The sequence below is a fragment of the Trypanosoma melophagium genome, assembly GCF_022059095.1.
Source record: "Trypanosoma melophagium isolate St. Kilda chromosome Unknown ctg8segment0, whole genome shotgun sequence".
In the NCBI taxonomy this organism is placed as follows: domain Eukaryota; phylum Euglenozoa; class Kinetoplastea; order Trypanosomatida; family Trypanosomatidae; genus Trypanosoma; species Trypanosoma melophagium.
In genome coordinates this window covers 252,977-278,422 of record NW_027125192.1, presented here as the reverse complement: position 1 = coordinate 278,422, position 25,446 = coordinate 252,977, and the positions used below count along the sequence as shown (strand labels likewise).

General features: G+C 40.8%; 6 protein-coding genes across 6 annotated transcripts; all 6 read right to left on the bottom strand.

The window, feature by feature from the left end:
* Positions 1-6,714: 6,714 nt before the first annotated feature.
* Positions 6,715-8,565, bottom strand: LSM04_004735 (uncharacterized protein; the record flags this gene model as incomplete). Its single annotated transcript, XM_067333254.1, has 1 exon — positions 6,715-8,565. One exon carries the CDS (start codon positions 8,563-8,565, stop codon positions 6,715-6,717), a length of 1,851 nt encoding a protein of 616 aa, XP_067186089.1.
* A 1,145-nt stretch (positions 8,566-9,710) lies between these two features.
* LSM04_007338 (ELMO domain) lies at positions 9,711-11,003 on the bottom strand (the record flags this gene model as incomplete). Its single annotated transcript, XM_067333251.1, has 1 exon — positions 9,711-11,003. One exon carries the CDS (start codon positions 11,001-11,003, stop codon positions 9,711-9,713), a length of 1,293 nt encoding a protein of 430 aa, XP_067186136.1.
* A 336-nt stretch (positions 11,004-11,339) lies between these two features.
* Positions 11,340-12,707, bottom strand: LSM04_006916 (uncharacterized protein; the record flags this gene model as incomplete). The annotated part of the gene is made up of 1 exon (XM_067333250.1): positions 11,340-12,707. One exon carries the CDS (start codon positions 12,705-12,707, stop codon positions 11,340-11,342), a length of 1,368 nt encoding a protein of 455 aa, XP_067186129.1.
* Positions 12,708-13,298: 591 nt separating this feature from the next.
* LSM04_002865 (uncharacterized protein) lies at positions 13,299-15,167 on the bottom strand (the record flags this gene model as incomplete). The annotated part of the gene is made up of 1 exon (XM_067333249.1): positions 13,299-15,167. The coding sequence occupies one exon, from the start codon at positions 15,165-15,167 to the stop codon at positions 13,299-13,301; it is 1,869 nt and encodes a 622-aa protein (XP_067186054.1).
* Positions 15,168-16,216: 1,049 nt separating this feature from the next.
* Positions 16,217-21,130, bottom strand: LSM04_004355 (uncharacterized protein; the record flags this gene model as incomplete). Its single annotated transcript, XM_067333248.1, has 1 exon — positions 16,217-21,130. The coding sequence occupies one exon, from the start codon at positions 21,128-21,130 to the stop codon at positions 16,217-16,219; it is 4,914 nt and encodes a 1,637-aa protein (XP_067186081.1).
* Positions 21,131-22,817: 1,687 nt separating this feature from the next.
* LSM04_008369 (Secretin) lies at positions 22,818-24,686 on the bottom strand (the record flags this gene model as incomplete). The annotated part of the gene is made up of 1 exon (XM_067333247.1): positions 22,818-24,686. One exon carries the CDS (start codon positions 24,684-24,686, stop codon positions 22,818-22,820), a length of 1,869 nt encoding a protein of 622 aa, XP_067186155.1.
* Between the last annotated feature and the right edge of the window lie 760 nt (positions 24,687-25,446).

Below are 25,446 nucleotides of genomic sequence, written 5' to 3'. Positions count from 1 at the left end.
AAATTTGTTTGTTTTTTTTTTTTTTTATTTTTTTTTTTTTTTTTTTTTTTTATTTTTTTTTAAACTCTTTTTATCCTTTTTCTAATTTTTTTTTTTTTTTTTTTTTTTTTTTTTAGTAAAGGGGGCAGGTTGGGTTGGTTCACCCCCTTGGGAAACCACCAATTAATCTTCACTATTCGCTTTTTCTCTTCTTTTTCCCTCTTTTTTAAAAATTTTTTTTTTTTTTTTTAACTTAAATGTCTGTGGGGGTTGGGGGGGGGGTGTGGGGGGGGTTTTGGTGTTTTTGGGGGGGTTTTTTTATATGACAGAGTGGTTTTTCTTTTTGTAAATGGGTTCTTTCTTGGTGTATTTCTTTCCTTTTTTTGTATTTTGGGGGGAAACCCGGGTGGAGGGGGGCCCAAAGGGTAAAAATCAGCCCGTGCCCCGCCCCTACCCCGGGGGGGGGAGAGTAGGAAAAATGTTGGAGGTTTAAAAAGTTTGTGGGTTGTTAGGTTTGGGGCGCTTTTTACGGCCAAAAACGGCAAAAAAGGGGAAAAAAATTAAAGAAGAGGTTCAGGGGCAAAGGTCATTATATATATAAATTTAGATTGAAAAAAAAAAATAAATTAAAAGGATTTTTTATAAATTTTTTTTTTTTTTTTTTTTATTTCCATAAATTTGTTCCCAAAAATTTTTTCCCCCGGGTTTTTGGGCAGAGCCCGGGGTCCTTTTGAGGGGGGGATTAAGGAGGTTTTTAGAGAGTTTTTTAAGGCGGAAAAGGGGAGTTATTTTTTTTTTTTTTTTTTTTGTTTTTTTTTTTTTTTTTTTTTTTTTTTTTTTTTTTTTTTTTTTTTTTTTTTTTTTTTTTTTTTTTCTATTTAAAGTTTAAAAAATGTTTTTTTTTTTTCTTTTTCCCCCCCCCTTCCCCCGCGGCCCCCGTCTTTTTTTTTTTTTTTTTTTTTTTTTTTTTTTTTTTTTTTTTTTGGGGGTGGTTGTTTTTTTTTTTTTTTTTTTTTTTTTTTGGGTGGGGGGGGGGGGTCTTGTGTTTTTTTTTCTTTTGGTTTTTTTTTTTTTGTTGTTGGTGGTGGGGTTGGGGGGGTGGGGGGGGTGGGGGGGGGGGGGGGGGGGGGGGGGGGGGGGGGGGGGGGGGGGGGGGTTGGTGTTGTTTTTCGGTTTTTTCCCCTCCTTGAGGAAGGGAGGGGGCTAATTGTTGGAAAAGGCTTGTTTTGGGGGGGGGTTTTTTTTTTAGTATCTTGCATTCGCAATGGACGAAGGGCGGGGCAACTCAAGAGATGCAGCGCTGTTTCTTCGCAGTCGGCGCGTTGGCTAGTATGCGCGCGAATATGCTGATACCCGTGTTGAGACACGCGGTGTTGTGTGAGGCCTGATTTGCTCATGCATTGTCTGTTGCATGTGGGGCAAATCAGGGTCGCAAGGTCTCTTATGTTCTCGCCCTTGCATCGGGAGGATTTGGTTGCCCCTTTGGCAGGCATGCCTTCGCCATGGTGAAAATTTCTGCAGCGAATGGCGAGTGAAGGCATGTTGGCGTATAACTTTTTACACACACCGCACTGAACCTTGCCGCGGTCCTCACGTTCCGGTGGCGACGAGTCTCGCTGACGTTTCTTATTTCGTGGAAACGTCACCCGTATCGTAATCGGCAATATCGGAGTTCCAGGTGGGCGTTTAAATTTTTTATGGCACGATAGAGCTCCCATGTTACCGAAATCCCTTAGGCAAAATTCACAGCGCAGCGATGCTGGCTGTGGAATCAACTGCGTGCCGGGTGCGTCTTTACTGGGGTCCTCAGGATGGCGTGCTCGAATGTGGGCTTTGAGGCCTGTTTAGAGCGCGCTACCATGCCACATTTGTCACATGGAAATGCCGATCCCTCTGGTATTGGTTCATCTGCTCTTGGGCGCTTTCTTTCAGTGGGAGGGCATTCTGCGTTGTGCATGCACCTGAGGTGGCGAGTTGATTCGTTTTTCTGGGGGAAGGTTCGGCAACATAAATGGCATGCAAAGGGATGTTTTTTCTCTGCATGTGCTGATTGGCGAGGTAACGTATTTACCGGAGATGTTGGTCTGGGCGGCGGTGGCTCAGGCGGTATGTCCGGCGGAGGTGGTGCATGGGGAAACTTGAGTTTCCAAAGCGCATCGGCCTTCTTAAAACCATGCCTGTTAACTATGTGAAGCGCTGCGGTGTTCCTGCATGAGTATTGTGCTCCGCACTCTGTGCATGCTGCTGGCTCGGATGCTTTACTCATGGGGTGGTGTCTCTGCGTTGCTTGCGGCTTCGGTGGGGCCGAGTCGTTTGCCTCTTGGGGGTTGCACCATCGACAACCAGGGGGATATGGGGTTGGATTCTTCTCAGCAACCACCCATATCGATGCGAGACTCCTGTGCGGAATATTGCAAGCGCTGTTTCTTCTTCTCGTGTTAGTTCTGGGTTGTCTTTGGTGGGGTTCCAGTTCCCTTTGATTTGCCATCTATGAGAAGGACGAGGTGTTTCCTCCCCCTTGAGCATGCGTTTGGCGTAGGCAATAACATCGGGAATCCAGGCATCATCCCTCTGGGTATGCCCCGCAGCTTTTTTGGCCTCAGCGTCGCGTTTTTCGTTCTTCTCTACTCCACAATGGCCGAAAATAAATTGCAGTCGAATGCGGGCTTTGCGACGTTGCACTTGGAGGATCAGGTTCCATAGTTTACGGAGCATAGGATCCGTAACAGTCAGGGGGCCAGTCCGGAGCGCTTTCAGTAGAGACGGCGAATCTGAGAATACGGAAACTCTGCAGGGTGTTGGGTTTTCTGCCGGTAATATCGTGAGTAGTTTCCGCAATCCTTCATATAGTGCTATGGTTTCAGCCGCGTAGCTGCAGGCTAGGGGGCCGGCTCCTCTGCGCATGGTGCTAAGCAGTTCACCATCCTTGTAAATCATCGCCGCTGCCCCAGATTTAACACCCAGGAATACCGAGCCATCAGTCCAAATTTCATAATGTGTACGGGGTGGTGGTGTTTCTCCCATGCGGCGGAAATGTCGGGCTATCCAACGCTCAGGTGCTTCCTTCTTGCGTCCTTCAGGGTCTTCAGCGGAGACGTTATCCAGTGACGTGAAGAAGCGAGCGCGCTTACCGAAACGCAGTGTCGGTGTTAATAGCGGCAACTCGCGTGGCTCTATACGGAGCGTTGGGTAGGTCTTCATTATGCGTACATAGAAGGTTCGGACTGGGTGGTTCAAGTGGTAAACCTGATCAGCGCTTTCTTTCAGGGATCCACCTCTTGTCTGGCATAGTAAGAAGTGTTTGAGGCTCCGTATCATGGCTGTCGTTTCTAGTGGTAGAAGACGGGCTTCTCGTAGTGCGTCGTTGCAGCGACATCCAAATGGGATTCCTGCTATGGTTCGACAAGCTTTGTTTTGGCCTGCTGCTAATTGTTGGCGGCGTGCGGGTGAAGCATCCCAGTACCAGACCTCAAATCCATATGGCTTCTGGGCTTGAACTAGGGCTAGATAAAAAGTGCGCAAAACATCTCGTTTTGGGCCCCATGCGGCGGACGAGATTTCAGTGAGCTGCAACAAACGAAAATTCATGCGTTGCCTCGTCTGTACTGCATGGAAGGGCACTCCGCGATGGTGTTGGAATGTAATTCCGAGAAGTTTTGGAGCTTTCTCTAGGCCGACAGGGGTGCCGCGCAGTTCAAGGGAGAGGGGGTTTGGGTCCAATGATCCAAAGAGGATGTATTTCGTTTTGTCTGCGTTTACTTCCATGAAGTGGCTCTTGGACCATTCATCAACCACATTTATTCCGCTTTGTAGCACAATGTTAATGGCGTCTCTGTTCTCATGCCGTGCTGCTAGCGTGAGGTCATCAAAAAAGCCGTGGTACAGAAGAGGAACTTGAGATAATCGTTTGCTTAGAGTGTTCATTACTATAATAAAGTTAAGCGGGCCTAGGACCGTTCCTTGCGGTACGCCGCGGTGGAATAGCATTAGTGGTGGGGATTTTCCTTGGACTCGTACTTTAGCCTGACGCCCTTTTAAAAATGGGGCTGACCATCGGATGATGTGCGGTGGGAGCTCCATCTCTCGCATCGCACTAACAATGCGGTCGTGATCTACAGTATTGAAGGCCTTGGCGTAATCGACGAATACGGCACCTTTGCGCGAGTCATACGAAGGTCTCTTGAGGGCTGCGCGCAGGTGTAGTAATTGGTCCAGTGTGGAGTGGCCAGGCCTGAACCCGGATTGTTGTGGGGTCAGCTTGGATTCAATAACATCCCGAATACGGTCTGCTATAATCCTTTCCATTAGTTTGGACATACGGCTAGTTAATGTGACTGGTCTAGACGAGTCTAGGTCTGTTGCCTTCTTCCCTGGTTCGAGGAGGGGCGCAATAACACCTACTTTCCAAGCAGCTGGGACAATACCAGTGCGGAGACTCCCATTGAAAAGTGATGGGGTTTCTGCTTTCGCTCTGGGCCCCAAATGTTGGAGAGCCTCGCTGTAAATCCCATCCGGACCAGCCGCCGTTCCTTTCGGGAGAAGGCGCTGGGCCCGTTCCAGTTCCGCTTCTGTAATGGGTGCAAATTCCTCGTCGAGAACTGGGATGGGTGGCGGAGGGTGGGAGTGTGGGTGCCGTCTGGCTCGTGCGGGGTAAAAACGGATAAAGTGCTTAGGCTTCTGATTTTCCGTGAGCACCGTGTTGTTAATCTTTACCGCCGGGGTGCTCAGTGGGCGTGGGGCGTAAATCCTCTTTACAATGTTCCAACGGCAGCCGTCTGCTACGGCCATCTTGCCGCAGAGGGCTTTCCATCTTTTATGGGAGGCTTGTCTCAGCATCTCTCTGCGGCGTGCTGCCAACCTGTCTCTATAGACAGAGGCTTTGCATTGGCAGATCTCCGACTCAATCTCACTGAGTTCTGGAGTCCAAAAGGGGCAGTGTATCGTCCTCCGCGGGGGACCGCTGCAGCTGTTGCGATGCGGATCGCGGAGGCGAGTAAACGTTCTCGTTTGTGAACGCTCATCTTCTGTGTCGGTAGTTTTCGGCATTGAGCATTTGACATTTGTCTAAAACGAGACCATTTCGCCTTCTTCCATGCATAGAGTGGGGCACGGGGGCGAGGGAACCGCAGTGGTCCATCATCATCTACTACGTCGAAGAGGATGATATAATGGTCACTATCCGGAGAGAACTTGGCTGTCCAAGACTCTATGCGACACTCTCGGGATAGTGTCACGTCCGGCGCGGGCAGACCGTGACGTGTGGTGTGGCGGGTGTTTTCTCCAGTGTTCCGTATGACGCAATCGTTATCTAGGCACCATTGCGCCAGTACACCGTCACGTGTATCAGGTGGGATCGCGCGATTCCAGGCCAACGCATGCGTTTCAGCATCTGCACCAATGGGGTGGGGTACGCTAGTCGTCAAGAGCGCGTCCAGTTGCGATGCTGTAAATGATCTCCCTGGGGGGAAGTATGCTGACTTCACTGAGAGCGCCAGCCCTTCTGTCAAGTGGATCGTTGCGTGAGTATACCCAATGCTCGCCACAACAGACGATCCTACTTCCACCAGCAGGTCTTCACGAACCAGAATCGAAATGCCGCCACCTTTAGAGGGGCGGGACACTCCATGATGTTGATAACCAGCGATTGTGAAACTCGACGCTTCCGCACAAGACATTTTCGTCTCGCTTAGAAGGCAGAATGGCACGTTTTCCTCAACAAGGGTTTTGTGGAGAGCAAGCCCCTTGGCCTGGGTAAGTCCAGCTGAGTTCCACTGCATACCTCGCAGAGAAGGGCCGGGATTTTCCTCCACATCACTGCTCAGCAGTAACTTGGTACAGGTGATACTGCCGACAGCACGTCGACAAGTGCCCCAGGACCTTCTTGGATTCAGTTCTGCCCCAGCACGACGCGGCTGGCCCCGGTGCTATACGACGCCGTAGTTTAAGCGCCAGCGAGTTTTCCAGAAGAAAAACATTGCTGGCTCTTGGCTTCCTCCGGCAATACGAAGTGCTGGACCCTGGCACCACGTTGGGGTGGCCGGCGTCGCCGAGGACACAGTAGAGTAAGAGCGGTGCAAATAAGAAACAGGATACCTTGATTATGTTTTACCTGACGCAAGAAAGAGGAAAAAGAAAATGAAAATAAATTATAATATTGGTAAGCTTGTTGTAAATACGAGCAAGGGTAAGGTGAACTAGATTTGGATTTATGTGTGTGACGATTTTTTCGTTTTTTGCTGTAGTTGTGATACGTAGAATACTTCCCTACCACCAGGTTCTGCGCATATTTAGCAAGATGTATACTCGCCCCCCTCTACGATTGTATTATCAGAAATAAGCAATAGATAATGTGTATTGAAAGGTATCTCGTAGGAAAACGTAGTATTAAGCGAAAACACAAGGTAGAAATGCAAAGAAGGCCTTCATATTTGGTCTTTGCTTCTTTGTACTGCAGCCTGTTTTCTTATTTTTTTTTCCTCGTCGAAATTTCGTCGTGCTCTTTTTTTTTTTCGAAGGTGTATCAACTTTGACTGGTGTGTGTGTGTGTGTGTGTTTTCACATACCTAAGTAACTAATTCGCTCACGATACTCCTTTATATGCATACGTAACTTTCGTCTCTTCCTCATATGTAACTTGCCTTCTCGCAGAGTTTTGTACTACCGTTACTTCACAAATTATATTCTCTTTCTTCTAGAATTTTCTCCAAGAATCCCCCTGTATTCTTTGTGTCGTTTTTAACGACCAGATTTCCGTCTCCACAAGATGTAACCCGTGAGTATTAAGCAGGACACACTCCCCACCACGGGCAAGACTACAGGTAATAATGAAGTTATATCTATTTGTGACTTGTTATGAGAGAGATGATAGTTCGTATCGAAATGTCCATTAGTTGCAGTTAAATGGCGCTTGTCTACCTCTTCACTCCATGCAGCTGAGACAGAGCGACGTGTTTCCTCTTCAGTGTAATGTTGTGAGACACCCATTGAGGTTGATGTCTCCCTCAATCTAACGCGGTTTACCACTGGGAGATCGTACCACAACTTGGGATCATTGTACAAGACGAGGGGGGACGGTTTTTGTTCGACCTCGTGTTGCGAGGTTTGAATAAGAAAAGTGGATGGAACGCGGTGTAAGTCGCGAATAATAATAATATAGTTTTCAATTGGCTGAAAAATAGCATCAAATGCGTCAAAAAGTGGGGCTAAATTTACCCGCCGACTCATTGCCTGAATAATTGACATGCTTTGCAGAGGTTCCAGTTCCTCAACAGCGAGTACCACATCTGTGATATCCTTAACTATATCATCTTCATATATAGCTTCTACTCGCATGTTGGGAACCTCGTCAGGACACAAATTAAGTACCTCTTGACGGTATTCTTTGCAATTAACGTAACAGTATGGTACAGCATAACGCTTCCATACAGGACCATACCCAAAATGAATACCATTAGCCGACCTAAGTTGCTTTAGAACTTGCGCAAAGTCGTAATGAAACTCCATTAAATCTCCAGGTGTAAGATCGTGAAAATGCCTCGGTCGGTAATTTGTTACCAAAGGTGCCACGACAAACTGTGCCACAGCCGTTTGTGGTTGACCGCTTTTTCCGAAGCGCTGATCTACCTTAATATGAGGAAGTGATGTTTTGCAACGCTCACGAAGTGGAGCCATAAAAGGAGAAACACTGTGTAAGAGTGCGTTTGCAAAAGCTTCAAAAGCATTTTTTTGAGCCATTTCTCGTTTTTGTTGGGCCTTTGTCGGCTTCCTCCATCGTCTTTTACCATTTACTGTCAATGGAGGAAGGGGACGTCCAAACTCATCAAATTCGGATGCATTAAGAGGAAGAGAGGGAGAAGAAGTTGCAATACCAACAGTAGTATTAACAGGAGCGGAACTTCTAGGAGTAATTTCAGTTGAAGCTCCATTATTACCAATCCCACCTCCAATATTAATAATAGCACTAGTATTAGAAGTAGATTTAGCATTAGTGTTACCTTTCGGTTTAAGAGCGGTAAAGACGCTAACCCATTTACCGCTTACAAGGGGTCTTACCTCATCTTCACCACCAGGCAGTGCTGGATATCGACCGGTGTCAACAGCCAAAGTTGTATTAGATGTCTTTTGTAAGAGTGTATAATCAGCAATAAAGCCTTGAGTCTGTTTTGTTTTACCAGATTGAGTAGTAGTCTCCATCCTTTTAATCTCATCACCCCCACCACTCATCTGTCGTTCAATAAGTTCTTTGGTAAGGGTCATTACGCGTTCAAACTCTTCCGTCCAATTGATTCCTTCCAGTCCACTATCCCCTGCTACACCTGTAAAAGGCATTGCCTGTGTGAAGGAAGGATAATACGAAGGAGGTTCAAAATTTGCCTGATCACGTTGTTGCTGTTCTTCCTCCTGTTCTGCATTCAGTAATGAGGGTGATTCAACGCCTCCATCTACATCAGCCACTCCTCCTGCAGGGGAAACATTACCTAAAGCAGCGTAGGGATCCTCAGCCGCTGTCGAGGCAGGTAGAGCAAAAGCCGCAAGATCACTTGTTGGCCGCCATTCTCTCGCATTTACGTTCAGTGGAGCAGACATCCTTATCGTTACTTACTTTCTTTTAGAAATATGTATAGTTTGCCTTGGTTCCCCCTTCTCTCAGACACCACTTTCCTGTTTCTTTTTCCTTCTTGGGGTTCTTTTTTAATAAAGTTATTTATCCTCTTTGTGGGAGGTAGTTACTGCTCTTATTTTTCTCTTTCTTTTTATCGTCTCTTCTCGTCTCAAAATAGAAGTGGGCAAAGAAAAAAAATTCCTTTTTTTCCTTCTTTCACCGAGCTTTCCGCAGCAACCAAATTTTCTTTAGTGCCTTTTCCTTTTCCTTTTCCTTTTTTTTCCTTTGCGCTTTTCTATCGTTCGTCTGTATCGTCCTCCTTTGTTTTCTTCTTACTCCTCGTTTGTTCGTTTTTTCTTCTTTTCTTTTCTTTCTTTTTGTGCGATCTTATCTCTTGTTTTTACTGGTTCTGCCTTTGCTTTGTTTGTTGTACCAATCCCTCCTCCAAAGTAAGGCCAGATCTCCCACGCCACCTTACTTTAAGCTAACTGGTGCCGTAGAGAACTGAGAAAAAAGAAAAGAAATCACCACAACCGCAATCACAAGGAAAGAAATACAAAACAAAAGAAAAAAAACATTTAAAAGAGAAAATCAAAAGAAAGGGAAGAGTACAGAAATTTAAAACAAAAGGATAGGGTCAGATACAGAGGGAAATAAATAAAGAGAGGAAACGAAACAAAAAAATGTGTGAGAGGTGATATATTCCACACTCATCATGCCCTTACTCCTCTTCAGCTAATGTGCAGTAGAAGAGTAGCAAATACGAATGATAAACCGTTCAATAAAATTTGTTTGAATGTACGTTCATGCGTATAAATGAGTCCCACAGATGCCGGTGTAGTTAATAGAATCGATAATAGCAAAATAATAATAATAATAATAATAATAATAATAATAATAGTAATAATAATAATAATAATAATAATAATAATAATAATCAAAAACCAAGGAATCCCACACTAAACATATAATTATGTTATTCCTTCTATTTTTGATCTTCTTTTATTTTCCCGTATCTAACTGTTTTCATCTCATAAATTAACTGTTCCTTCACTTGACTGCCAATATTTTGCTTGCTTCCTTCGTTCATATCCCCCCTCCTTAGACAGTCTTCCTTTTTTTTTCGTTTCTAATGTATATCTTTCGTAGTCCCTTCTGTATTAGCATAATTTACAGATTCGCAAATAAAACTCTCATATACAGATGGTATGTAACTGTTGTACTCCATCACGTGAGGAAGGTCACGGTGCCAGCACTTCTTGAAATGTAGCAACAGCTGATGATGAAGAGTAAAGAAGCCCTCTTCAAAGTCACTCTCCTGATTACGCATCTTCTCAGAATCTCTCTTCTTATTTTCCATCTTATCGCTGTTTCCTCTGTCGCTTTCATGGCTACGTGGGGTAGAGTGCTTCAGTGTAGTTGAACACACCTTATCCAGCCCGTCATCACAGCAAACAACTTCTTTTTCTTTTTCTTGAATTTTCTCTTCCCCTTCCTCCTGTTTTCTTACAGTGTTGTACAGCACTTCCAACTGTGGTAGATCCATTTTATAGTCCTGTTGAAGCAGCAGCTGTGTTGTGAAGTGAATGGAGACGACGGCAAGAAGATACCAGTAGTGTTCCCCCGCATCCAGTGCCTTCTTGTTAAATGCCATCATCTCCATAAACGCCTCATTGTGTGTTTGGGCAAAGTGTACAAACTGCCGGAGGGCAAGAACCCCGCCGCCGCGGAGATCTGTGGTCGGATCGAGGCCCTGAAAGCCGAGGGAGGCCCACGCGGGGCTGCGGGGGGCGTAGTCGTCCGGCGGCAAACCGGCGGCCCGCCACAAATCCCGCAGAAGTTGAGTGTCGCTGGGATTCGTCGAATTGAAGGGAGTGGCGCGTTCGGTCTGCAGGCGAGTGGCCTGCGCAGCGCAGCTGGTAAGTCGTCGTAGCAGTTCCACCGCTTCTGGAGAAGTACTACTATTAATAATAGGAGTACTATTGATATTCGTAGTAGAGGGAGGAAGATCCAAAGAAGAGGAAAGAATACGTTGGAGGTAGGCGTAGTGGATGTCGTCTAGGAGGATCTGCTTCTCATTATTACCGCGAAAAAAGTACAGCAACTCTCCCAGTGTCGTAATATCTCCGCGGGTGATGTGCGTAATGGCCTGCCGAGTCGCCAATTCCGGTCGTTGATTGGCGGAAATAACAAGTCGAACAGGCCGGCCACGGCGTCGTGATGGTAATAATGGTGATGAGGATGATGGTAATAACAATGATGCTAATGAAGAGAGAGAGGAGGGGAGAGATGCGATCCAGCCGCCAGTACGGGGGGATGTGTAGGATGTGTGGTAAATAACGGCGATAACTCCAACAACACCGGCAATGGCGAAACCCATAGCCACATCCGACTGGATATTTTGTGAGGAAAACCACGACATCTTTTATCGGCCCGTATAAAACGTGGGGGGTAATGATGCTTTAAATTATTCCTTTAGAAGCATTTCAAATCAATTAATTAAATATATATATATATATATATATATATATATATATAAGAAGAAAGGGAAGTAATAGAAACAGCAAGAGGTAATAGTAGTAGTAGCAGTAGTAGTAGTAGTCGTAGTAGTAGTAATAATAAAGAGAAGGTTAACAGGAAAGGGGGTGGAAAATACATAAATGAGACAATAAAATGATTTCTCAATTAAAGTAAACCAAATAAAAAAAAAGAAATAACTGAAAGATAATAAATGTTGTTAGCAAATTTCCTCGTACAGTCATGATTGCCCCAGACATTCATCCATTTTACGCCCTCCTCTGTGAAGTGATAGCACCCACACAGGGGCTTCACTCATCCACGTTGTGTTCAACCTTCTCATTGTGAGAACCCCACCAGCGTTCGATTCGCACTTCCTCTCATCCTCTGAACAGAGTCGAAAGAGTGGGAATGATCGAACTGCTGCAAAGGCACGTATTAGAAAGACGCATGTGAGAGAAGACCATGAAGAAGAATTTGACGCCTCTGATGTTAACCACATACGCTCTAGTGCAGCGCAGAGTTCACGAACAGCAGGCTCTGCAAAACCCAATCCAGAACAAAACACTACAAAATGTCGAGAGATATTCTCTTTATCCTTATCATTGTATTTGTGATTGCTGTTATGATCATTCATACTCTGCAATGTTCTTCTATCAGCAAGAGGAAGAAATGTCTCGTTCGTTAAAAGTCCTGGTGTGAAGATATCTGTCTCACCTAGCACTACAGAAATATCTTCTCCAACTGATTTGGATGAACTAAGAACCCATCGTTGTTCTTTACAGTCTTGCTCAAGTTCAGAATTACATTGAAGTGCCATACGAGCAATACGCATACGAGATGGTGCTATTTCTAATCCTACATGTGTCCAGCTAAAGTGTGGAGTATCCCGCTGTGCGAGTAGAGACCATTCAAACAGTAATTTACCGGTGCCACTACCCACATCAACTGCTACAATAGTGTGATGTCTCTTCTGAGATCTCTTTTCTTCTTTTTCATGTTGATGTTCTTTCTGTTTCATCAGAATATTAACTGCATTGTTTTGTAGACCAATACCATATTGGTTAAGAGATTGTAGTATAATGTGATGCAATTGACGAACCCCTTTTGATGTAAGCTCTCCGTAGAGCTGCGGATTGCTATTTAATTCTTTTTCCCTCATAGTGGTACTACTACTACTACTACTAGTACCCAAATAAGATTCAGTCATTTTAGAAATATCTTTCGCCTTTTCAAATGCTTTGAGATCTTCTTCATGCAAATTGTATCCATCCTCCACCTCGTCATATACAGTATGAAGTTTTTCTTCAATTTCATCTATAAAACACCTCATCTTGTTGGGAGCTCGCAATGGTTTGTTAAGTAACATGTTACCCGCAAGTAATTCTATCGCCGTATTTGTGATATTATTATTATTATTATTATTATTATTATTATTATTATTATTATTATTATTATTATTATTATTATTATTATTATTATTAGTATTAGTATTGTTATTCTTATTGCCCGTACATGAGAGTGAAGTACAGGCCTCTGTGTAGAGTGCTAATTTCATTTCAAACACAACCTCACACTTTGCCCGTGTTGCGTCAAACCAGAGATTCATATGACCACCTGTATTAATCTACCACACTACACAAGAAGAATAAAATAAATAAAGAGGATTGTCTATTACAAACAAAGTAACACAGATACAAATTCCCTTTCTTTTGTTAACACACACAGAATGTATGGCAGATGATTTTCTAAGAGAAAGTCAAAACAAAACAGGGCTTAAGAAAAAAAGAGAGTAAAAAAACCCGAAACTAATAGTGTCCCACTTATCACCCATATTGCAAAAAAAAAAATAGAATAATAACAATAACAATAACAATAACAATAATAAGAATAAGAATAAGAATAAAAATAATAATAATAATAATAATAATAATAATAATAATAATAATAATAATAATAATAATAATAATAATAATAATAATAATAATAATAATAATAATAAGAATAATAATAATAAAAATGGTAATAGCAAATTACAAATAAAATGATTAAATTAAAGAAAAAAAGAAAACCAATAAATAGGTCAAGAAAAAAAACTATCTTTCTGTAGTATAAAAATCCAATATGATGATAAATAGTTTCATTCGGTGCTTTTTTTTTTTTACACCATCTGTTTATATTTATATATGTTGTATGGAATTTAACCCTTGCGGTGTCGGCGCTGAAACGCCTGATACCTTGTAGACAGAACTTCTCTGGGAAGAGTTAACAATTGTCCACCGCGGAGTCCACCACTAAAAAGAGCTGTAGCTGCTCCTTCTGCAATTGTTGTTGGTATTGCTGTCATAGGATAATACATACTACTACTATTACTATTACTGTCTCTCTGTTGTACTTCTCCTCTCTGTATATAGCGATGCTGTAATAGCGACGGGGGCATATCCTCCCCAACTGGCCACACACCTCGACACTTTGAGATCTGCTGGTTGAGAGTCTCCTCTCTTGATTGTGGTATTATACCAGCCGCGATGGAATAACTGGAATGATCGGGGAAAAGAGAAGGGACTGTTGCTGTTTCTGTTATAGACTCTGATGGCATTATTACTTCGCTTGCATGAGTCATCATCATGGATGGGGTGTACGGTAGTGAAAAGTCCTGCGTGGGTATATGGAATTTTTGATCCGGAATCCCAGTATAAGCTTCAGAAAGACCGGGTACCCAATAGGTCCTGTTATTACCATTGTGATGATAAGTATTATCATTATTATTATCATTATTATTATTATTATTATTATTACCTCTACCTGTGAATATACCCTCAGCAGCAGAATTAGTGTAGCTAGCACCACTTCCCATTAAAGAAGACATGGCGTAATTTTCACCAAAAAAAGCAGATGGAAACCCCTCTCCATTTGCAATAATTGTTACAGCGTTATCCCCCCATCCATATGTATCACGTGGTCCAGGCGTTGGACTATATGAGGCAATAGATGGACGGTGAAAGGTGTACTGTGAAATGGCATTCATCTCAGAATCATTCCATACCCGTTGTGAAGAAAAAACGCAACCTCTTTCTTCTTGTTCTTCTTCTTGTTGTTGTTTTTGCTCATCTTCAGTAAAATGCATTGATTGCCATATAGGCTTTTTATGTGAATTCCAGATTCCCGTATCGCATGGCCTTCTCATTGGATCTTCGCCTGTTCCATCAACAGCAGCAGCAAGAAGCGGTGGTGTAGAGGATAATTCCATCCACTTATCAGCAGTAAACGGTTTATTAGAATGATCCATAAAGAGATTATTCACTCCTGCAGAGTCTCTTGGGAGTCGTACACTCGCTTCTGTAGAAATAGAACTATGATGAGGGAATACCACCGCTTCACTAGAGTCTCTAAATACGTTATCAGCTACTCCAAAAGGTCCTTGAGTTTCGGAGTGTGAAAAGATTTCCAAAGGACGTGGTATTGGTGGTGGAAGTTGTGATGTTTCTATGGTACCACTTCCTGAGAATCCTCCCATTTCATGTTGCTGTGATGTCTCACTTGTTCCCATTGCATTGGTAGTAGTTGTTGGAGCAGTAGCGGCCCTTAAAGACCAATTAAGTGCCATACAATCCACTCCACGCCCACTCACGTTTGATGTGGATGAGGCACTTGATGTCTCTCTCTTTCTGTGATTGTGTGATTCCTCAGTGCTGCTGTGAGGTGAGGAAAGCGGTTCTGTAAATAACTTCAAATGTGATAAGAGAACATTATCATTCTCATTGTTACGACGACGTTTGTGTGTTTCATCCAGTGAAGCGTGTTCTCTCCGGTTAGATAGACATTGTGGCTGTTGCGTGTGTGACATTGGTAATGGTACTGCTCCCACCAATGATGGCTTATCGGCATACAGTTTCCTGTTCCTACTATTATGATTCGTTCTCTTATTATTATTATTATTATTATTATTATTATTATTATTATTATTATTATTATTATTATTATTATTATTATTATTATTATGGTTGTTGGGTACAGTGCCTTGTCGAAAACTTGCACGTGCTTTACTACCACCGGTCCATCGCAGCATATCAACTCACACTGTGGAGTTTCACTGCTTTTTCAGCTTTAGACACACACAGACTCAATTAATTACTGAATTAGTCAACTCTATTCTAACCTTAATTTCTCGTGATTTTCTATCTATCTATCGATATATATATATATATAGACGTATGTGTGAATGTGTCTCGATATATATTTCCCTTTTTTTTCACCCGCCTGTTCTGTTTCTGTGGGCGTTTTCTGCGGTAATCTGTTGCGCTTTTGTCTTTTGATACGTTTTTATGTATAATATAATAAATATTAGAAATATATATATTATGTGTAGGTAGGGGTGTAGGGTGTATTGTATTAAATAATAATAATAATAATAATAATAATAATAATAATAATAATAATAATAAAGAAGAAGAATGCAAGAGAAAGTAATAATAAAAAAAAACAATAACAGGATCAACATTCTTACTACCAATGCAGTCATCAATAGTAAATAGCAATAGCAACAGTAATAACGGTAGGAACATATGAATCACTGTAAAAAGAAGGAGAATGAAAATTGAAAAGAGAAACGTGAAATAATCAGATCGACGCATAGATGGATATATATACAGAGAGAGATTGCTCAAGAAAACGTATCACACATGTAAAAAACAAGCACCTCCGCAACTTCGCAAAAAAAAAAAACGCATTTGAAGTATTTGTAAAAAAAAAAAAATCGCGCATGCAAAAAAAAAAAAAAACGAATTTCTCATTCATATTTTATCTTTTTTTTTTCTTTTGCCTTTTTTTTATTGCGAAAAAAAAAACCTCGCTACTTTTTTATCGCGCATTTAGTCGCATTTTACTCTTTTGTTGCTGTTGTTGCTGTTGTTCTTTGTTTCTTCTTTTTTTTTCATCTCTTTCTGAAGCATTGTCTGCCCAACATATTCGCTTTTGTGAAGTTGATACCCACCACCCTCACCTATTTCCTGAATCTCAACAAGTAATAATAATAATAATAATAATAATAATGATATATATATATATATATATTCTCACAGCGGAGTATTTATAACAACTCCCATACACTCTCTCTGCTCACACATAACGCTCTGCATACTTCAAGAGAGAAGCATCAAACTGTGCCCATTGATAAAAGTCCGGCAATCCTTCCACGATGGCGGCCTCATCTGCAGTATTATTATTATTATTAGTAGTAGTAGTAGTAGTAGTATTAGTAGTAGTAGTAGTATCAGCAGCAGCAGCAGCTGTCGTTGTCGTCGTTGTTGTTGTGTTAACGCCATCAGCAAAGGTGTTCGTTGTCCCATTACCATCTGAAGACTCCTGTGGTGTTATTCCTGTTCCTGTTGTTGTTACTGTGGTATTATTGCCATTATCTGCATTTACACTTTCACGATATTGGCGGTATCCTCGTGCCCCATCAATTAACAAATCCAGTCCAGATAACACATCCCCAGGCATCATGGCAGGAGGCCATAAAGGGGATGGGGCACTCGTACGAGTACTATTTGTTACACCAGTACCAACAGCGCCAATATTATTATTATTATTATTATTATTATTATTATTATTATTATTATTATTATTATTATTAGCAGCCGTTAATGTTCTCATGTTACCTGGAATTCCTTTTCTTCGTATAATTTGACGCCATAACTCTTCCACAGCATTCCAAGACATTAATTGCAACGCTGCGGTAAAAAGAAACAGTGGTGCCCGATAACGCCAACGAGTTGAAGGAGTTGTATTAGTCTTTCGCTTTCTATTACGAGAATCTTGTGAATCACTATATAAACATGGTAGAAACCAAACATCTGCACGACAGCGATTGGGTACGACACCGACAACAGGAATACGAGCCACATTTTGACATGGTGTGGATCTTATCCCCGCCGCAAGTAAAGGCGATGTATTTAGTGCCATACAAGAAACTCCACCATTCATCGTAGACTCTACACAAGACCGTGTTGAGCTTTGTAATTTGGTAAAACGACTTTCTACACTATTCGTTGAAGTTTCAGTAGCGATATCTGTAATATTCTCTCCATTTATCTCTTTTGCCAAAGAAGCGGATGCGGATACAGAGACAGATGTTGTCTTTTCTCCAATAAGACTATCTACTGGTTTTACAATCACATCATTTGCAATATCAATGGGAGATGCGGCGGTTGGGGCCCACATATCCCATTGAATTCCCTCGCGATCACAACGGAAAACAGGACTCATCCAATCACTATTGATTGCAGCTATAGCGTTTGACATACAACGTGATCCAATATGACGTGGGGGACGTAAGGCGTAGTAAACAATAAAACTTCCACAACTGTGTTTGGCAGTATGGCCTTGATCAAATACGGGTTGCCATAATACGGCAAACCATGACTGATTATCTAGTTCTTCTGTAGTAGCACTTAGTAAGACCGAGTAACGTGGATTTGACTCTGCAAGTTCGTACACCTGTTCTAATAATAGACTTCGCTGATCTGGCCTCTCTGTTGCTCCCCATGTAACGAAACCCAATTCGACATCATGTGAAAAAGTATCAGTCATATTTTCCTGTGCCTCTTCACGTGAAGCTACTGTTTCTGAAGACTTATTACAAGGGGAAGAAGATGTGAAAGTGGCTTGTATTCCTGTCTCATGTTTTTCACTATTACTATTATTCTTAACAGCTATTGTCCCAGTAGTAGTAGTATTAGTAGTAGTAGTAGTAGTAGTAGTAGAACAAGTGAAAGATGGCGATTCTTCCTTCTTAACGACGGTTTGTTGAGAATCTACGGATGATGTACCACTCCTCATATTTTGATTCATAGCCTTTAGTTTCATATACGTTGGCGAAGTCCCAAGAAATCTAAGGCGAAATCCACTAAGAAACGGCGTATAGGCAAGATGTCCTTGTGGGTGTCGCATAGGGGCAAGTGGAACAGGCATTGGAAGTGGAATAGTGCAGGCAAATGGGAAATCCAATGCTTTCCATATATTGATTAAAGAAATAGAAGGTTCTATATATCTCACAGAAGGTTCAGCCCCAGTAGATTCCTCCTGAACAGTCCCTGTAGTATCTTCTGGACTCCAGTGTGTCTCAACTACTTGATCTATACTCACTGCTGGAGCAATAGCATCAATAAATGAAACAATATTTCCATACGAAGAAAAATCAAACGGTAATTCTACATCTCTTTCTTCAAATAAGTCTTCCTGTACTCCTTGTTGTTCATACAACATGGCACAGTGAGGTGAAGAAGAGATGGGAGTAAATCTTCGCCCAGCAGCTTTAGTGTTAGAACCAAGAGAAATTCCCCCCGCATCAACATAGCAGTCACGTGAAGGCGTTGGTGATGCAATTGTACCAGTATTTGAAACAAAGTAATGCTGTTGTTGTTGTTGTGCTGAACCAGTTTGATTCCTATGTTGATTACCGGCAGTATCTGTAGTAGATTCAACAGAAGATGATTTCCCAAGACCTGGCGGACCCACTAAACGATTAGTGCTATTCGCAGGTATTTTTCCCGTAGAAACACCACCAGCACCATGTGGAGAAGAGGCAACAGGTGATCCTGTCACGTTAGAGTTTCTAGAACGATGCTGCCCGGCAGGATCATAATTGTTCGCTAACAACTCTGGTGATAAGTTGTGTGGATACATTTGTTGACTATTATTATTATTATTATTATTATTATTATTATTATTATTATTATTATTATTATTATAATGATGATGTGAATGGTGGGGATAACATCGCAGCCAATTTACCTCTGTCAATGGAATCCCACGCCGATTGGATTCACTAGACATACATAGATCAAGAGAAGGCGGTATTTCAACTTTACAATACTGTTCCATATGTGGGGTACTTCTAACACTTTCCGGCATTGTCATCTTTGCATCATGTTCAACATCCACAGGAAGTGGTATTCCTTTCTTTTCACATTCTATAATAGAACTCATCTGCTCTGGATCGGGTGTACACGTTATTGGTGGTTCTTTACCCCTTGTTTTCCACATGGCTTCAGACTCCATACGTTTATCCATTGGCGGTTCGTGTACACCTACGGTATTTCCCTTCTTTAGATTCCATCCCGTTTCAGGAGAAATTGGCTCCTCCTGTAACTCATTAGAAACCGATAAATTGGTCATACCCTTTAGTGAAGTATACATATGATGATGATGATAGTGATGATAGTGATAACTACCAGTATTATTATTATTATGGTTCTTTCCCCCTTGTGCTAAAACAGACTCTTTATATGATGGTGGTTGTAACTCTTGTGTATCGGCTAAACTAAGTGTTGGTGTTGCCGTAAAACGTGAATATGGTGAACTCGTGTATTTATTTGTTTCCATTGGGTTAATTGTATGTGTATTATTACTACTATTTCCCGCAGCATGACTCCAGCTACTTTTCACACTACTACTACTAGCTGTACCCGTACCCGTCTCTGGTCTCATGTTGGTGCGTTGTGGATGTACATCTCCAACATTCGCCGTTCCACTTTTTCCATTAATGCTATTCGTAGACTCCGAGAACTGCGAAACACCACCAACAACAACACTGCCTTGTTGTTGTTGTTGTTGTTGTTGTTGTTGTTGTTGTTGTTTGTTTGTACGACGTCCACTTGCACTGCTGGACGGTGTAACTGTGGACGTTAATTCCTCCACTACACTATTTTCTTCTTCTTGTTCTTCTGGTAATGCCATTCCTGCTGGGCTTCCACCACTTTCCACAGAATCTATCGTACTACCTTTATCTTTCTTCTCATCAACGCGTGAAAGTCCTTGACTGCCTTCATTTGTAGATAATTCCGCTGAAGGACCCGAATGCATTTGAGAGTGTTGACTATGTTTATGATTGTTATTATGATGTTGATGACTGTGGTGATGGTAATAAATATGATGGTGGTGCTGCTGATGTAGCTGATAGTGATAACATTGATGTTCATGACTATGAAGATGTTGTTGTTGTTGTTTGGGGTATAAATTACTTTGATGGTATTGTTGACTATACTGCTGCTGCTGTTGTTTATAATGCTGTCGATGTTGTGGATAATACTGCGGTGCAGTACTAGCACTAGTAGTATTAGCACTACTAGTATTAGTAAATGGTGTGGATGGATTAAATGGGATTCCCCCCGCTGTTGTTGTTGTTTGTCCCCAATGTGGATATGAATAGTGCACCGCCTCCTGCATTGGAACTGTAAAGGACGAAAAGGGCATAGAATTATATTCATATGGATGCATATGACTGCACGCTGCGTGATTACACATCGCACTTTGCCACTGCTGCATCATCGCATTATTATTATTATTATTATTATTATTATTATTATTTACACCTGTGTTTGTGTGTGGCCCAGACAACATCCCGCTGCTCGTTGGTACAGCCATACCAGACGCCATCGCCATTGCGTACGAAGGACAACTGGGCGTATCATCCTCATCCATATCTTCAGTACTTTTACGCCGGGACTTCTGCTGTTGCTGTTGTTTATTACTATTACTATTGCTATTATTACCATTATGATTAGCACGATACGTAATAGATGGTGGGAGTAGCGTAGATGGCGATGGCGGTGCTAATGAAGATGTGTGTATTGGATAACCCGCAGGGAAACCCGGTGCATGAAACTGCTGTTGTTGTTGTTGATATTGTAATTGTTGTTGATATTGTAACTGCTGCTGCTGTTGTTGTTGGTGTTGGTGCATGATTTGTTTGTTGTGATTGTATAATAGGCGAGTGCTTGGTCGCATTAGTGGATCACCGCGGTGATAATGCTTTCCCCGAACCTCAACTCCTTCAGTACTATCATGCCCAACACTAGCACTATTATTACCATTACTATTCGTATTATTACTATTAGTAGTATTGCTATTCGTATTGGTATTAGTAGTACTACTGTGACTGTTGTTTACACGGTTCGGGAATTCACTCGTTGTGGTTCTAGAAACAGAAGACATTGATTTCTTTTCACCCGCATTCACGTCCCTCCACATGTAGACTCCGCGTTAGACGAATAAAAATAAAAATGAATATAAGTAAATAAATATAAATAGATAAACGGAGAAAAAGAAAAAAACGGGTGTAATAATAATAATAATAATAATAATAATAAAGACAAAGAAGAATAAAAAAAAGAGAAAGTTTGATCTCTTTTACTTTACGCCGTAAAAGGAGGAGAGAGAAGAAAAGAAAAGGGGAATTCAAACTTTTTTTCGTTGTTTTCTTTTTTTTTTTACTTTCCTTTACAGATTATACTCACACAGACAGAGATAGATAGATAGATCCCTTCCCTCTTTTTTTTCTTTATTCTTCGCCTGTGATAGTTGTACGTATTCCCTTAATTCACTTTTTCTTTGTTTTTTTTTTTGCTTACTAAATCTGTGTAATACTTTTCTTCAGTAGTTTATCCCTTTCTTGTTTTTTCTTTCTCTTTTTTCTTTTGTTTTCTTTCTTTCGACTACTCTCGGTTCTCACAACTCAACATATATATATATGTATACTTCTTGTGTGTAATGTTTGTTTGCTGTAGAAAGGAGTTATGATGTAAACCCTCCTACAAAGCTAATACTTTATTCCCTTCCTTGTTGTTGTTGTAATAATAAATAAGAGAAAAGAAAAGAATTCAATAACAGTTCTTTTCTTATTTTTTAGTTTCCTTAAGTGATTTTATCGTTTGTTGTTATTGGTTTATATATATGAGAGAAGAAGAAAATAAGAGAGAAAAGAAAAGAAGTACAGATATTGATAGATAGATAAATAGATGGAGAGATAGATAGACAGTACAGATAGAAATGGTTATAGATATAGAAATAAATAGCAATTAAATTCACTTGAAGTAAAGATAATATGCATACATGTTATATATATATATAGACTTATAGAGACTACCAACGTATAAGGCGGCAGGGAGGCGGATAGAGAAAAAGGAAGAAAGGAGGGAATATAAACAGATCAATATATTAAATGTATAACCGAAGGAAATCAATATAAAAAAAAGAAAAAAAAGAAAAAAAAAAGGAAAAAAAAGTAAGAAAGCAAGAAAGTAAGAAACAAACACAAACACATACATACCCATACATAGATGCAAATAATATCCACACATGTAAATTGTTCTCATTATCATCAATGATAACACTATTAACCTTTTTCCTTACATCAGCAGTCCATTTCACTATTTCCATTTCTGTCAATTTCGCCTCTTTCTTTTTCCCATACAGTAGCAAAGATAAGAAGAACCATATTTCACTTTTTCCTTTTTATTATTCATTTCATCCTCCCTTCTGTTTCCTCCATTGTTGTTTGTTTGTTTGTTTTTTGTTTTTTGGTCATATGTGTGAGTTTGCATCGGAAAGAAAAAAAGAAATTTTCTTCTTTTCAATTTTCCCATTTAATTCCAAGAAAAAAAAACATTTTCACTCTTATTATTGTCTATATATATATACTACGGTATTTATGTATACACACTCTTTTTCCTTTCCTTTTCCCGATCATTCTTTTTTTTCTGATTTTTGCCGTTTTTGTTTGTTTGTTTGTTTGTTTGTTTGTTGTCTTTCTACACTCCTGCTCCTATGCACTTAGACGTACATAAACAATACCGTACATGCATGAACACAGAGAGAGAGAGAACAGAAAAAAAAAAGAAAAAACAATTACATCGTTAATACTCTCGGCCTCTCATCTCTAATGTGCGGCGTAGAGGATATCTAACAGGGAAGATGCCAAACTTCTCGCATCACCATTACTTTCCGCCCTCTCCACTATTGGCAATAGCAATAACTCCACTCGACGCAGTTTATCATAATAAAACTGCCGCTCATTCTCCACATTTGTGAACATCTCCACCGTAATCGCCGGGTCCCTCTCCGCCTCTCTCGCACTATTATTATTATTATTATTATTATTATTATTATTATTATTATTATTATTATTATTATTATTATTATTATTATTATTATTCATATTCATAGTATTGCTGCCGGTGCTACGGTTACAAAGCACAGGACGGGAGTTGGTGCCTTCCCGGCGTGTCGTAATAACACTGATAACAGGCGCGGGTTCTACGGTGTTTGTGTGATGGCCATTTCGTCCACTTCCACTCGTGCGATCTGTTAACGTCGTATCGGCGGGTTCCCGCTGTGATACTCCTCCATTCATACTGCTACTATTAATACGAATCTTATGATTAATATTACTATTACTATTGTTAGTGTTATTGTGATTGGTATTCCTACTTGCTGTTGTATTCACTGTAACATTCTGCGATCGCATTAAGGATGTCGCCAGTCGTGCACTCCCCGATGGAGCTCCACCACCCACACGTAAAGGACTCCGTGAAGCTCGCACACTCGATTGTTGTTGTTGTTGTCCCGTCATTCCACCTGCTCTCGATGCCATTGTTGGTGTATTTGTATTTGTATTTGTAGTTGTTGTTATTGCTCTTGTTCCCCCTCCTGTTGTTGTTATTGTTGTTATTCCTATTGCTGTCCTGGATGGAGATGAACGACGACGGGTGGAGCCGCCGCGCTGCATCGGCGATCGTGCGGCAGCAGCAGAAGAAGCGGCGGGTTTACGTGAAGATGTGAGTTCACCCGTTGATGTTCGCACCGCCCGCGATGAGGCCGATCCCGGCAAACTGTTAGAAACTTTATTTGCAGAAACTGAATTTGTTGTTGTTGTTGTTGGTCGTGCGGAGTTTGTGCGAGTGGAGCCTAACAATGGCGCTGCTGGGGTGGATGATGATGATGGTGTGCCTCTCTCATTTGTACCTCCATGAGTGTGGAGGATAATAGCATTATTTGTATTTGTATTGGTATTTGTATTGTTAGTGGGATCCATAGAGGCGGATGGGGAAACGAGAGAAGGACCCTTTCCAACACTAGGCGTAGTATTAGTAGTAGTAGTAATATGATTATGGTTATTATGATTATGATAATTGGATCGTACTTCTCCCCCGTTTACGGCATTCTGCTGTGAGGAGGTATCGAATCCCGATACATTCCACGCCTCTCCACTTTCATCATCATCTTCATATTGCGATTCAACTTCTTTTTCTAATCTTTGTTGTTGTTGTTGTTGTTGTTGTTGTTGTTGTTGTTGTTGTTGTTGTTGTTGTTGTTGTTGTTGTTGTTGTTGTTGTTGGGGAAGTCTAGAGTGGGCGGCGAGTCCATCATAAAGTCCACGAAACCACTGCAATAACTGCAGATTTGCCTGATAAGCGCCTTTAATCAGTTTATCCGTTTCCTCCGTTAATACATCTGGGCGGGGAATGCCATTCTTCTGCAGGGCGTCTGTGATGAGTTTTAAATTCGCTGCCGACTCGAAATCGTGTTTGGCGGGTACTTTTGCCCGTGTAATTAATGGCCCATGTGGAAGTTGCAGCATCGATGGAAGTAAAACAACGTATGGGACGCCATTGCCGCATTGTTCCACTTTGTGTAATCGTGGAAGTGTGGATCCGTTAGCGGCGGTGAGGGGTAATAAGTCATTCAACCATGCTAAGAGTTCAGTGCGGGAGTCTTTCGAGGGGACTATGCGGAGTGGAGAGGACATATACATATATATATATATATATATTGTTTTCACTCCGTTATTAGTATTTTTTCTTATCTGCCCTTTTTTTCTTTTATTCACACACACACACACACACTCTTTCACCACTGATAGATAGATAGATAAAATCAAACCTTCGTTAATGTAGGAGAAAAGATGCCTAGAAACAAAAAGCAGATGGATTGCTGGCTAATGTAAGGCTTTAAAAGAACCAAAAGATATATATATATATATATAATATAAGAATGAATTGTGAACAGGAAAAATGTTGAAAAGTATATACTTTATTTTGTATTTGTACGTTTCTTTGTTTTGTTTTTGTTGTTTTTGTTGTTTTTGTTGTTTTTCGACTCTTCTTCTTTTTCTGTGTTATTTCCTCTTCCTCTTTTTATTCAAGAAAAATATTTAGTAATAATGATAGAAAAGAGAAAAAAAGAAAAACGAAGAAGAACGAAAAGTATTATTTTTTTCTGTTTTAAGAACAGTAGAGATTCAAATAATAACATTAAAGATGTGAAAAAAATACGGCGTTATTAAACACAATTTGAAATAATAAACTTGGAGGGGAAAGAGGCAAATATCATATATAGATATATATTATTACTGTAATCCATCATCATCATCATCGATATTATTATTATTATTATTATTATTATTATTATTATTATTATTATTATTATTATTATTATTATTATTATTATTATTATTATTATTATTATTATTATTATTATTATTATTATTATTATTATTAATTATTATT